Genomic DNA, 13,361 nt, shown 5'->3' on the forward strand with positions numbered 1-13,361 from the left:
GCCTGCCGGTTCAACGTATTCTAAAAGACAGTCTAAATTTTATAGCCGGTGGATACGATACAAGAAACAGGTCTTCAGGAGGAAATCACCCGATCGTCCAAGTTGATCCATTTACTGTAGACAGAAGACCACTTCCGGGATACTGCATCATTTTCCCTTGGATTATCGTACTAGTTTCAATGATCGGAGTGGCTGTTATCATCACAATGTATGGAATGTCGCTGGGTAGCGACGTATGCAGACGCTGGTATAGGGTTTATCATATAGCAAATACGAAAAACTTGTAGTTACAGGTTATATGTTTGACAGGATAATAACTTTAGCCTTCGGCATTGGAAACAGCATTTTGATCATAGAACCAGTGAAAGTATGCGTCGTTTCTTTCTTGAAAGTGAAGATGAGGCCGCAATTGGATTTGCTAGACTGGTTGACACCACTACCAGAGTCAGGTAAGTTTTTCTTGATTTTACATCACATAAGTTATGCTTTATTGTGCGGTTATAACGGTGCAGTTTCTTCTCGTCATCGCCACCACGCAAAACGTCGAAGGAGATTGTATTATTCCAGACAACATAAAGACATCAAGCAAACAGAACTTATTTAATAAAATAAAACTTTAAAAATGACTCAGTTGTAATGTATTTATCGGTGGTTGTACCCTGGAACATTAACAAAACTTTCGAGTTTATTCACAATTTATAATAAAATGATCATGGCGACTGGGTTGCTGGTTTCTGTTAGGATGCGAGTCTTGATGTAGCTTCAAGCGCGAGAATGTTTTCCGACGTCGGCGGTTAAAAACTACACGAGGAAAGAACACGTTTAAAGTTTAACAGCAATATTCAAATAAGACGAGATATGGTTGCACCTTTCTCAGAGATAGGCGTCAACCAATCTTTAAGGTCATGACGTGGATTGTTGACCACTTTCAAGTATGCGAGCGCCAACGCTGTTATTGGTTCGATGAGGATAAAGCTGTTTAGAATAGCAAAGCAAAGCGAAAACAACCTAGCGAATAAAAACAATGTTAAAGCACCGACGTTTCTGTTTGTATTAAAGTCCTAACCATTCAATAGTAATATCCAAACCGTATGTCATTCCATGCATCACGCATATCACACTTGATACACCCACTGTTGTAACGATAATCATCCAAGGAACAACGATGAAGAAGCGCGGAAGAAGACGAAAATTCCCTGAATACGGATCAATGTCAACGATTGGATGCCGAAGATGATTTAAACCCGCATCGGCTTCGAAGGATAAGTAACCATACTGCCTAAAAAAGTTTTAATTGTATGTTGCATATATAACTTTCTATACTTGTTAAACAATGTACCCAGCAGTTGACGGCATAGGAGGAAGGAATTCTTGGTTTTCAAAATGATGGAATTCCAAATCTGAATTCGAATTTAAGTTATGTAATCTTCGTTGTGGTAACTTCGATGTCAGTTTACTGTATTTTACTTTGGCGGACATGTTCGGTCCAGCTGATGGGGTTAACAATGTTAAGTTGTGTTCTTTGTCTGTCCGTCTTGAGGTTAAAGACACGTGGTCTAATGCATTCAATGTTCTGTGTTCAGTAGTTCTACTGTTGCCTGTTTTGTGCTTCTCTCTCTTTCGATTCTGTCTTTCTCGATCTTTTTTTTGTTTTAACCTATCTACACTTGTATATGACCTGATTTGCTTCAAATATTTACTATAAGAACGCCGATGAGTGGCGGGGCGATTCTTGTGGTGTTTATTTTCATGTTTGCTAGATTGACACAAACGGAAGAGCGCAGTCACAACCATCGTTAAAGGAAAGCAAAGCAAACCGACCCCAAGACCTTAAGAATGTTAAATTGAGGCAAAATGTTTCTATTTACACGATCATAATTACCAATAGCAACTTGTGCCCATTTCAACTCATATGAGCCGGAACCAATCTCTATTTGGAATTCTTTTTGTGACGCGCTACTTCCATAAAACATCAGTGTTGTCAACAAGATTAGAAAGACGAGTTGGTAGCATGAAGATAGTCTTTCTACTCTTGTCATTTCTTCTCTCTGCCATGGTCTCATCGCAAACATAGATAACCAAAGATGCCTTTCCAACGATTTTGACTTTAAAAAACTTTTATATAGAAAAATAATCCGAACTCACTTACCTATCTCTAATAAAGTTTTCACTCTTAAACCGCAACAATCTGTAAAACGTATGTAACTCTCGGTATGTCGCTACTTTGAAAAGTACTTCAGAACCGTTTGTGATCCAACTACTGCAGAGGAAAAAGCAACATTCGTTCGTTTCCAGATCACGAACAGCAATTCGTTGAAGATGCCTGTTTAAATTAATTATAGCTTAACCATTGCAGAATAAAAGATTAGAGCTTGGTTGTCAATACCATTTTGTTTTATTCGGTCTGTCACTGCACCACAGTCTAATTCCAGTAACACTGCCCAAACTTTCTGAGGTAGTAATCAAAAACGAACAAACACTTCCAGAATTTAAAATTTCTTCATTCCAATTCTGACAAACATTTCATGGTAAAAAGTTAAGCAATGGAATTGAGCAACAGAAGTGACTTACTTGGATAATGTTAGCCTTTCCAACCCCATTTGTGCCAATCAACATAATTGCCACAGTGCATTGAGTACCGGATGAAAGACTGCTACCAACATACATTGTAATGTAATAGCAGTAATTGTCTGTAGCTAAGTTGTCACGAACATCAATAAAGGAACTCTTTAGAATAAAAAACATAAGGAAGAAAATTAGTCTCAGTATAAAAGTTAGATTTCCAATTAATATTACCTCATTTTCGCTGTCCTTGTCTGCTTTTCTGGCCCAAAACCATAACCCAATGTAAGATGAATACAGCAGGAACAATATTGAAATTATAATTGGATTTTTCAAAAACTCTTCCCATAAGTTCCAAGGCAACTAAAACATAAAGTATTAGGTTTAAAGTTTAAATTAATTACACCTGCAGATTTATCACATACTTCAAATTCAACTTTGTTTCGATAAACAATCAGTCTTGAAGCAAACAATGTTGGAACATTGTTGGAATCCACAGAACTCCGGTCCAAACTTGTAATTGGAAAATGATCGCATTGGCATGTTACTACCTGGTTCTCAGTGTTGGGCTAATTTGAAAGTAACGTAAGTAATACGAATGAAACCCATAATTACAGGGTGGTTAACCTTAGGCAAGATATACTTACATAACATCCAATGTGGTTCCAATTATTAACAGCATCATCCCAATGAAAGCAGTTAATTAAATAAGTCACTATATTTGCGTCCACCACACTATATATGTCTGTCCAATTTTTGAATTGTGCAACAATTTTTATCTCATAGTCTTTGATGTTTTTGGGAAGATTGCCATTTGGAATTTTCCATGTATATTGATTACCTGCTCATGAAATATTTGACATATTATGTGTCAAAACTTGCAACAACAAAAAAAAAACAAAAAAAAAAATACCTTGAAAAGACACTATAGTATTGACATTGGTATTGTTACTGCCTCTTGTAATCAGTTGTAATTGTAAATTTACAACATTTCTGTTTGAGATGTTTACTTCAATAATTATAAAAGCACCATCTGTATTTTCTTGAGTTAGGTGCTTTTTCATTGTTACTGCCCCACGAAGGTTACAAATTGTGAAATTACATAATGTGCCGGCTTGCATACGAACACTTAATGTTTGTGGCTTTGGTGCAACTGAGAACCTTGGAGAAAGACGATACAATTTTTCTGAAGACACTGGAACAGGCTTCAGCCAACCCGTTGTTATAAATACAGAGGTAACATGGTCCACTTTTCTATCTTGGGTGTCAAAATCAATTTGTTTTGTTTTATATTGAGAAACCTACAAAGTTTTGTACATGAATCTATATTTATGGCATCAATAAGAAAACAATTTTACCTCAAGATTGATAAATTCATCTGCAACAATTGGAGATAAAGATTGCAAATAAAAGTCTGAAGTGTTATCCATTACTCTACCTGTTGTGAGCATAACTTAGAATTAGAACATAAAATTAAGGTATTGCAAAATAGTATTACCAATTGTATTGCGATCTGTTCTTAATAGCTTTGTCCTTGTGGATGCACTTTCATATGTCATTGGAGAATCTCCTGGCAATATGGGTCCCATCAGAACTCTACTGAACTCACTCATTCGAATTGTTCCCTCTCGCTAATAAAGGGTGATAAGAGGCAGAAAAGTGATAAATAAATCTAAAACAAACCTTTGTTTGTTTTGAATGTTTCATTCCCATAAGATTTGCAACAGTTTTCAAGCACGGCTCAATAATGGATGTTAAATTGGTTTGGTCATCTTTGGAAATTTTTTTGACAACAGTTTTAAGCTCAGTCAATTTCTCCCACAATATTTTCTGGGTGGAAAAATTTTTCAGTAGGTTAAAGTTACTTAACTAAATTGTTGTTCATCATCCTACCTCATTGTTATCAGAAACTTCATCTGGTTTGTTTGTCACATGGTTTAGAAGCACGCTTGCTTGTTCATAAGATTCACCTGACACCAGTCTCATTGTGTTTAAACTTTCAACTATTTTATTTCTCTGGAAAAAAGTGCAGTGTGAATTGTACATATACCTTTCAGAGCAAATAGTTTTAAATAAATGATATACAAACCTGCACTGAAGTTAAAGCATTCTCAGAAGAAATGGGAACAACAAGTTGAACAAGTCTCTGCAGGTTCTTTGCATTAATAGCAAAGTTAACTTTGTTGCTGATTGCTTTTGAAATTTGATGGTTAGTTGAAACTCTTGCTTTCAGTGTTTGTTGGTTACATGCTCCCTCTCCAGAGCAAATATCAACAATAATGCTGACTGTTTTGTTGGGCTCATCGCCAGGCGGTAGAATTAAGTCTTTCATATGACTCAAGTACCCATACTGATTAAGAAACTGTCCAGTACCTAAATGCATATGTTCCAAATTTTATGAACATTAAACTCTTACTGTTACTTAAAAAAAACAATTGGGAAAAAAAATTAAAAATTTTAAGAACATTAAATTCTTACTCATATCTACGTCTTCTTAATTGTGACCTTGGTATTTCAGTTAAAGAGATAAATAAAATCTATGTTATATGTTATGTAATAGTAACCAGAGAAAGTTTAAACATATACTAGCCAATAACCTTTGGTTGATACTGAAAACTTGTACAGGACAGGGTCATTTCCACTTAAATAATTTGTACAATGCACAGAAAACAATGTCTTGTAAGCTACTCCTGAGTAAGGAGAAACTTTGCAAGTACATCCGCTGGGTTTGACATAAACTTGAAAATTGAAAACAATTGTGGTAGCATTTCCTTCGATGTTGTACCCTAAAAATAAAAAAAAAATTTAAAATACATATGTTGTATGGATTACGTTAAATTGAAATACCTTTTACACTTATTGATTGATTCTTATTTTCCTCAAGTTTATTCAGTTCAGATTCCAAGACTCTACATCTGGTTTTATTTTGACAACGGTTTAATGTTACATTGTTTAAAGACCATGACTGCAGGACACAAGACATACATTGTGATTGCAAAACAATTGGAAGATGGACTAATTTAATCCTCTTGCAGTTTGTAATGCACCTACATCAATGTGTAAGTAATAAATGGATTGAGGAAAATAATTAACTCAGTTTTGTTCTAAAAGTTTATAACAATCCGACCTACTTCACTGATAAGTTTGGAATCCGGTTAGAAGACAAAACTATTTTTTGGTCATCATAAGAATCTGCATAACCCTTTGCTGTCACAATGACACGTATGAAGTACTGGGTATTGGTTTGAAAGTTATTAACCGTGATTGATTTGTTCACCCCAATCAACAGAGGTTCCCACCCGAAGCATGACCCTAAATAAATTTGAAAAATATCTATGTAAGTAACGGTTACCAGTGTACATACTTTATTTGGCATTAGTGAAGAATCCTCCGGTACATAGCAGAAGTGTTAGAAGTTGGTGGTTAGTAGTTATATGGGTTAGTGATTAGTGGTTATAGCCTAAAGGGTTAAGTATTTAGCAAACAAGGTTGGGGGAAGATTCTTCACTAGCACCTTTTGTTTTATTATTGTAAAAGCATTAACCTTTTCTTTTTAGTTTTCCCAATGTGGCATCAGTTGGTAATTCTTCTTTACTTGTAGCACAAAACCAACTAAAGGTTACTGTGGCCAATGACTCCGGGGTGTTTGCAGTAAAGTTTACCACTGGAGAATTGCCTGTTCCAAAAATATGTGTATAGGTTTATCAGCTGAGGGCATTTGCAGGTTCACTATTACACAGCCTTACCTAATTCTCTGATACTCCCTCCAGCGATAACGACCTCCATCTTTCTCGTGGGAACCTCCATTCGGACGTAATCTTTTTGCTCGGCTGTTATCTGGTGATTTGCAGTTGTACTTGCGGTCACCGCAACTATGGCAACATATAACCCAGGTGGAAACTCGTTGGTCGTAATTTCAATTTCACTGCCTGTAGAACTCTTAAGAAAATGCACTTGATTTTTGGGTTTGGGTGTTTTAAAGTCCTGGTCTACTCTGAACGTTGACCACTGAAACTCCAAACTGGAACTGTCAAAACAGTTGAAATCCACATCAACACTTACCGCTAAACCGCGCTGCGGAACGGGAATAACAACGTCTTTGGAAAGTGTCCGAATTTTGGTCTTGGTAAGACATGACGGTTTTTGTTGGAATAATAAATTACCAGTAAAGTTGTAACTTTCATTTTCGCTATAAATCATAGCTAAAACTTCAAAAACACCGTGCGCTTCGAAAGTTAATTTAAAAGTAAATTTCGTATATTGGTGAATGTTGATTGGTACGTCATCAGCAAAATCTGACGCATCAGAATCCGACGTTGCCTTTATCACAAGTTTCGTATTGATTTTTAAGGTTTTATTGATAAACAAGTTGAGATTGTAGATGCTCGCGTCGCCTTTCACATACAAAAGCAATATGGAGCTCGTTCCAGGAAAAACTCGTCTCGAATCAAAATATACGTCATAAACTTTAGGCACAGTTTCCATAACTTCAGATACTCCTCCAGAAAAAGAAATGGCATTTTCTGCGGTGGCTACAACTATAAATTCCCTTGTGTATTTCGATGGCATCAGATTAACTATGGTTCGCCGACAAGATATCGGTGAAATACATGTAATTGAAACGTTTTTGACTGCGTTTGAGGTATTGCGAATATCTTGAATACTTAATGTTATGTTCGCAGGGGCACCTTTGGTAAGGGTTATCTGAACTGGAAAATAGTTTGGGTGAATTCCAACAAACCGACCATGCATCGATGTAATGTTCAACATGCCAAGGATTTCGTTGATATAAAATGGAAAGGTGTATGCAATGTAAGAAACGTTGTTTTGTAATGCGAGGTAGAAGTAGTGCTGTCCTGGTCCAAGTGGGGCTACATCGCGCAATTGCAACGTCACTACTTCTGTTAAATGACCCGCGTATTTCACAACGTCAAGTGGTTTTGAAGAAACAGACGTTTTAACAAAAGAATTTCCAGCGCTTATTGTATACAAAACCGGATACAGGTATACGTGGGATACTACAATACTAACAGAACTAGTTTGGGAATCCTGACGTGTTTGCAATTGCAAGCTTGTGTGTGATAGTTCACTTTCCAAATACAGCTCACCGGCTATTTTAATTTTCAAATTGTGTTTACTTGATTCACATTCAGCCGAAATGCGAGCTTTTCCAGGGACTTCGAACGTACATGAAAGGATTTGGGTGGTGTTCGAAAGAAATATCTTTGTTTGATTACAGTTGAATGAACAAGATAACTGCAAGCCGTTTTCAGGAAGATGTTTAACGTCAACAAGAAACATTATTTTGTCTCCAACACGATGATTTAAGGCTGGCATCAACTCCGTGAATGTAATCCCTAATGCATGGGACAAATATGGTTTATAACTTTTATAAAAATAAGCGTACTGTTATGGTATTTTAATAAAAATACTTACGAATCACTTTATAAATCAGACGAAACAAATTGGAACAATTTGGTGTGCTGGATATAAGCATTATCTTAGTTGTTTTCGAAAAATATATAACTGAAGGTATTTGCTCGCCACAGTAAACTGACCGCGAAGTGCTTTGAGTTACCAGTGAGGCCTCCTCACATCTATAGTAAGTTTAAATAGTTTGAGGGCGATATATTTACATTGATTACAGTAGGGTGGGGGAAGATGGGTCACCTTTTACCTGTATTTTCTCGTCCCATTTATCAGTAAACAAAGAACATTCAAATATTTATAAAACTATATCTCCACAACTCCCATAGAACTTGGATATTATGTGCTAAAGGTGTCCCACCTTCCTCCACCCCACTATATCTTTACAATTTAAACTTTAGCTCGTCGTAATCAGAGATAAACAATTATGAGAACGACCCACCGCTTTATATTAAAATCGGTGAACTGAATGAAAAGAGCGGAATCGGTTGCGAATCTGAAATTCCAAGATTGTGAGAAATCACCATTGCTGCATTCCAGAGAGAGGGACGTTATTTTACCTTCTGCTTCTGTAACTTCTATCACGTTCGTGGTTGCTGATGCTGAGTGTAATAGTGTTAGTACTACATGTAAATACAGTGGCACGAAATGCAAAAGCATGCGCGTTATGGTGGTATTGCATTATACTGGTGCTATTAGAAGCGAATGAAACTGTAACCCACACCAATGCATTAAACTTTACAATGTATTACGAACAACTGAGAACAACAACAACTGCACAGATCATTTTAAATATTCAGAATCTCAGGCAACAAAGACGAACTAAATGCATAATTGCGACACCTCAAGATAAACTGGACAAGAAGGGCAGTGCAACATCAGATTATACGTGAGACGCCTATTAACTTCTGCGCAAGTAATATTTAAAGGTTTGTAATGTTCCTTTGGAACACTTGTTGATGTGACTAATAAAGCCAGCTTAAAAACAGAAATGATTTTTAGATTGCAGTGAAATATATAAAGCGACTTTCGAAAAAAGTGATGTTTACCTCATCTGGATAGTACAGCTATATAGGCTACAAGTTTGCTTACGTATATTGTGACAGACGTTAAAGCTGCGAGTAACAAGGTGGATTGCCATACAAAAACGAATTAGTGAACATAATAACTTTAATAGAAGATGGAAAAATTACGTTGATGGTTTTGGTAATGTTCGCGAAGAATACTGGATCGGATTAAAGAATATTCGTGCTTTAACAAATCAAAACACAACCAATGTTTGGTTTGGAAATTCTGTTACTCCACCGCGAATGCGGATAGGTTTTCAGGATCAAGACAGAGTAGTTGCATTTGCTGAATACGAACGGTTCAGAGTAGCAGGTGCGGACGATACATATTATTTGCTTGCTAAACATCTTGACAAAGCAACTGCTATACCCGCAAACCGTCCTTCCCCAATTTCCGCATATTGGTTTAGTACGTACGACAACACCGGTACTGTGAGTTCAGATTGTCCCGTTTTTTTTTTCACAGTGGATGGTGGTTTTTCGCATGTGGCGACTCAAATTTAAACGGCTTGTATCCACAACGTAGTGACAAAACTCGCCTTCCAATATTGACTGGTACTATTGGTACAAGGTAAATAAAAATAACACAGCACGGAAGTCTGTTATACAATGAAACTTCAGTCTTAATTTTATGCGCATTCTGATCTATTCGGACTGGGTAAACTTTGTTTAATGACGAAGAAATTTGTTTATGGACGTATGAACCAAACTACCGGAATGGTCTATACTTTATAGTTTAGTCATATTGTCATGGAAAACACTAACATATTGCTGCGCCTATAATAATTATGCGGTGTGTGAATGAACCAGCTACAAAAAACCAAAACACTGTAAATCGAACGTATATTATTTAATATATCAAGAATGAACTTACCTCGATCGGTGAAACTGAGAATGTAAGTTATTAATACGACAGTAATAATAACAACCCGCTTCATTTTATAACAGCGTTATGTTTTATTTCAGATGTACCAGAAAAGTTTAGCAACTTAAATTAAAAATTGAGCTGCTCTAATATTTTCTAAATGGGCAATTGAGAACAAAAAATGCAGTTGGTTGCTCAGGATTTTTTTTCGGAAACAATGTATGTATATTGCATCATAAACGTATCCAAGCAAACTTATGATAGCCAAATATTTTGTGCCCGCTTTTGCAAAAAAATAAAGCGCTTTTCAAAACTTTCCTTTTGTAAGGTCACACAGTTTACAGTTAAAGAGAAACGGTATAAGTTCATACCATTACATCAATTCCTTCTTGACAATACAAACATAGGCTTACCGGGAGCGCCAGTAAACTAAAAAAGGATAACTCTTACACATTACAAACGGGTTCATTAATTGAGCAGTATTTAGGCGGGGCCGACATGTTAACTTTTGACGTAGGTAGTCTTAAATCTGATTATACGCAGAAAGATTACTGCAGATTTTTTTGGCAAATGCAGTCCGTATGAGTGGGATTATATGGGTTGAAAAATGTCAAGTTTAAATGTTTGTCGTTTAGTGGTGGTAATCTCTAGCTTATAGCAGGACAATATGAATGCTTTGATTTAAGAAGCTAGCATAGTAGTGTTGTTGTTGTTTTTGAGAATAGTTTACCATTTACCTAATTTAATTTCGATGCCATTTTATTATATATGACCATTTACGTCATTTAATCTTGTTTTTTTATAAGCAGCAATTAACTTAAGTTAAATGGTAATCCCATTGACGCAAACGCATTTCCCCGTAATGATTTTATGGCTTTAATGCCTTCATAGTTGTGGCAGGTTGGATAAGTTTATTGCCTGAACTACAAGGGTTAAGGGGTATGAATATTATAGCAGTTTACGCCAATTTAAGGATTAAAATCGTATGATTTAGCCTATCTGCGTATCTACTTGTCTAATATGTCTGTCTCAGGTTAGCAATTATTTTGCATTTGATGAATTTTTAATGCGCAAAGAAAAGGAATCGCATATTTTATTAATCATATATTCTGGCGTCTGGCGCCGGTAAGACTACCCTATAGATGAGTCGTATTTGGGTGCGGGGGTGTTGACGTAAAAAATAGTTTTCGTTTCCGTAAAAATTACGTCATACCGTGAGACTCGCCACAGTATAAGCACGCGTGACGTCGACTATCAGCTCGCGAAATGTGGTGAGGACACAACTTTTTGCCTAGGGTTGTCAGATAACAAGCTTATTGAGTAGGCTATCGGATACAGTTCAGTTCGCATTAGGACAAGGCACTTGAATTTTAAATATAATAAAGGATTGCATCTTTAGTCGGCAAGCGATCTATTTTATGTGTGTTTGTTATTAAAGGGCAGTAAGGTTTTTGCAATGAGGTTTTACAATAGATATTTGTATATTTCAACATTACGTGTGCTTAACTGCATACGTTGGTTTCTATAGCTTGTCGTTTCCTGAATAGTGATTCACGATCTCGTGTGTATTTATTGGATACACGAGATACAGAAGCAAATTTCAACAACCTCTGGAATTCGTAAGTTGTTTTAGACAAAGACCTATCGAGAGAGAAGCATATACAAATATGTAAGTCAACACTTCTTTTTAAATTGCATGCATTTTTCCTGGTTACTGTAATGGACGACATAAGCGGATTATTTTGTAGGAACTTTTTAAAATGAATATTAATTTTGAAGAAAAATGCAAATCGTGTGCAGCAATCGTACGGTATTTCGCTGTTTTCTTTTCTCCAATACCAGAACCGACAGTGATGAATTGGTTGTATATTTTCAGTCCCGGTTTGGCGCGCGTACAAGCCTAAATACCTTGTAAACATATTGGGTAATCAAAACTTAGATGCGTGTGATTGGATCACTGCAAATATATACAATTCGTTTTAAACTATTGCGAAATAAGCCTGGAACAATCAAGTACCAGATTACTGTGGCTATATAATAGATTAGGCTCAGTGGGTAGGTGGATAAGAGTTTTCAATCCGCGTTAATGTGGTATACTTTGTATACCAGAGTTTGGGTTATGCATGTTAAAATTCCACGTAAAAGCAGACTTAATTAAACGCCGGCGCCAGTTGACTGCCCGCCTGGGCCTAATAAACACAATTACGAACGTTTTGGACATTGTTTCTCCTTGCATTCTAACCCAAGGACAGCTTAACATAGTCTCACGGGAAGAATATACAGCATGACTTAGTGGATTAGTGGGCTATGTTGGTGATAGAAATGTATTGGGTGAAACGACGTTTATAAATAAATTAGGGATTAGACGGGTTTAGTTAAACGTTACTGTTTCTGGTCACAACATAAAACAAACGAGACAAGAACCTATGGCGCCAATCGATCTCCTGCAGACAATAATGGTTAGCGGTAGATGGCGTTAGAGACTTTTGTTTGTGGAAAAAGCTTTTGTAGTTTTAAGTGCAAAACTGACCACCCGATGACGTGTGGGTTATGGCGGGGATACGAAAACTTTTCCGTTAAACTGTGTACGAACTATAAGGCAATGAGTAACGCTGTTATGCCATAAATATTGACCGCTCTGAAAAGTTCCAACATGTCATTAAAGGTAATATTACGTAATTCAAGGAGTCGAAATTCCAGCAAACTATTTTCAACTAATGTATACTTGCAACATGTTATTTGGGAACAATACATCTACAGAAGTACGTTTGAAGCCAATCCCGAAATAGCGTCGCTGAATTCAGCTTGACGCACGGCATCCCATGCTATGTTGTTTGTCGGAATTTTTTATCCTTATACCATGCGAGCATAACTAAGGTGTGGGTATAATTGATAGGTGCTATAACAGTGGCTTTTTATGTACGTAGTTCATATTCATATTATTTCATTAATTTTTTATAAAGCGTCACGAAACAAAAAAAAGATATCCGTGTCGTTTGCGTGTGGACGTTACGAGACGTTCGGACGCCCGCAAGAGCGTGAGCTAGGATAAGCTAATCTTACTCTTTATTTGTGGTTTCAAAGGTTTTTCGCCTCTTTGTTCCGCCTTCGGACGCCCCAATTCGAGTAAGCTTCCGTTGGCGTCTTTTTGTGACGTGACCATAGAGCCTAGACTTTCGTTTTGATCACGCCTTTGTTGACCGACGCCGACCCGAATTTGCCGTTGACGTCATTGAAGTTAACGCTAGAGTCGTAATACTTGAAATTACAGGGCGCCGTGCACGCGACACTTCAAAGAGACCTTAATTTGAGTATTTTAGAGAGTTCACAAGCGATTTTACGTAACATTTCCTATCCGACACTCACATCGCAAGTATGGGCCATGGCGTGCGTAATATTTGTATAATACGTTTACTTTTAATATATTAGCAGCCAGGGCG

General features: G+C 36.7%; 1 protein-coding gene across 3 annotated transcripts in view; it reads right to left on the reverse strand.

Moving 5' to 3' along the window:
• Positions 1-543: 543 nt before the first annotated feature.
• The window catches only part of LOC100183464 (polycystin-1-like), a 35,872-nt gene continuing 23,054 nt past the window's right edge, over positions 544-13,361 (reverse strand). Inside the window, exons 1-25 of one of the 3 annotated variants that reach the window (XM_026840750.1) lie at positions 9,931-10,091; positions 8,432-8,591; positions 7,999-8,159; positions 6,309-7,919; positions 6,107-6,238; positions 5,694-5,874; positions 5,410-5,609; positions 5,160-5,348; positions 4,652-4,935; positions 4,456-4,578; positions 4,246-4,392; positions 4,061-4,193; positions 3,921-4,000; positions 3,476-3,863; positions 3,210-3,403; positions 2,988-3,131; positions 2,797-2,925; positions 2,572-2,727; positions 2,387-2,511; positions 2,150-2,323; positions 1,883-2,088; positions 1,340-1,829; positions 1,067-1,279; positions 869-1,008; positions 544-801 (exon numbers count right to left, since the gene is read on the reverse strand). In XM_026840750.1, the coding sequence (XP_026696551.1) occupies positions 686-801; positions 869-1,008; positions 1,067-1,279; positions 1,340-1,829; positions 1,883-2,088; positions 2,150-2,323; positions 2,387-2,511; positions 2,572-2,727; positions 2,797-2,925; positions 2,988-3,131; positions 3,210-3,403; positions 3,476-3,863; positions 3,921-4,000; positions 4,061-4,193; positions 4,246-4,392; positions 4,456-4,578; positions 4,652-4,935; positions 5,160-5,348; positions 5,410-5,609; positions 5,694-5,874; positions 6,107-6,238; positions 6,309-7,919; positions 7,999-8,159; positions 8,432-8,591; positions 9,931-9,994 (5,940 nt within the window). In that variant the 5' untranslated portion in view covers positions 9,995-10,091 and the 3' untranslated portion in view covers positions 544-685. Of the gene's footprint in view, positions 802-868; positions 1,009-1,066; positions 1,280-1,339; positions 1,830-1,882; positions 2,089-2,149; positions 2,324-2,386; positions 2,512-2,571; positions 2,728-2,796; positions 2,926-2,987; positions 3,132-3,209; positions 3,404-3,475; positions 3,864-3,920; positions 4,001-4,060; positions 4,194-4,245; positions 4,393-4,455; positions 4,579-4,651; positions 4,936-5,159; positions 5,349-5,409; positions 5,610-5,693; positions 5,875-6,106; positions 6,239-6,308; positions 7,920-7,998; positions 8,160-8,431; positions 8,592-9,930; positions 10,092-13,361 lie in introns of those variants that run through there. The other 2 variants (XM_026840751.1, XM_026840752.1) reach the window with 2 other exon arrangements.

Source organism: Ciona intestinalis, chromosome 2, assembly GCF_000224145.3.
Source record: "Ciona intestinalis chromosome 2, KH, whole genome shotgun sequence".
NCBI lineage: Eukaryota > Metazoa > Chordata > Ascidiacea > Phlebobranchia > Cionidae > Ciona > Ciona intestinalis.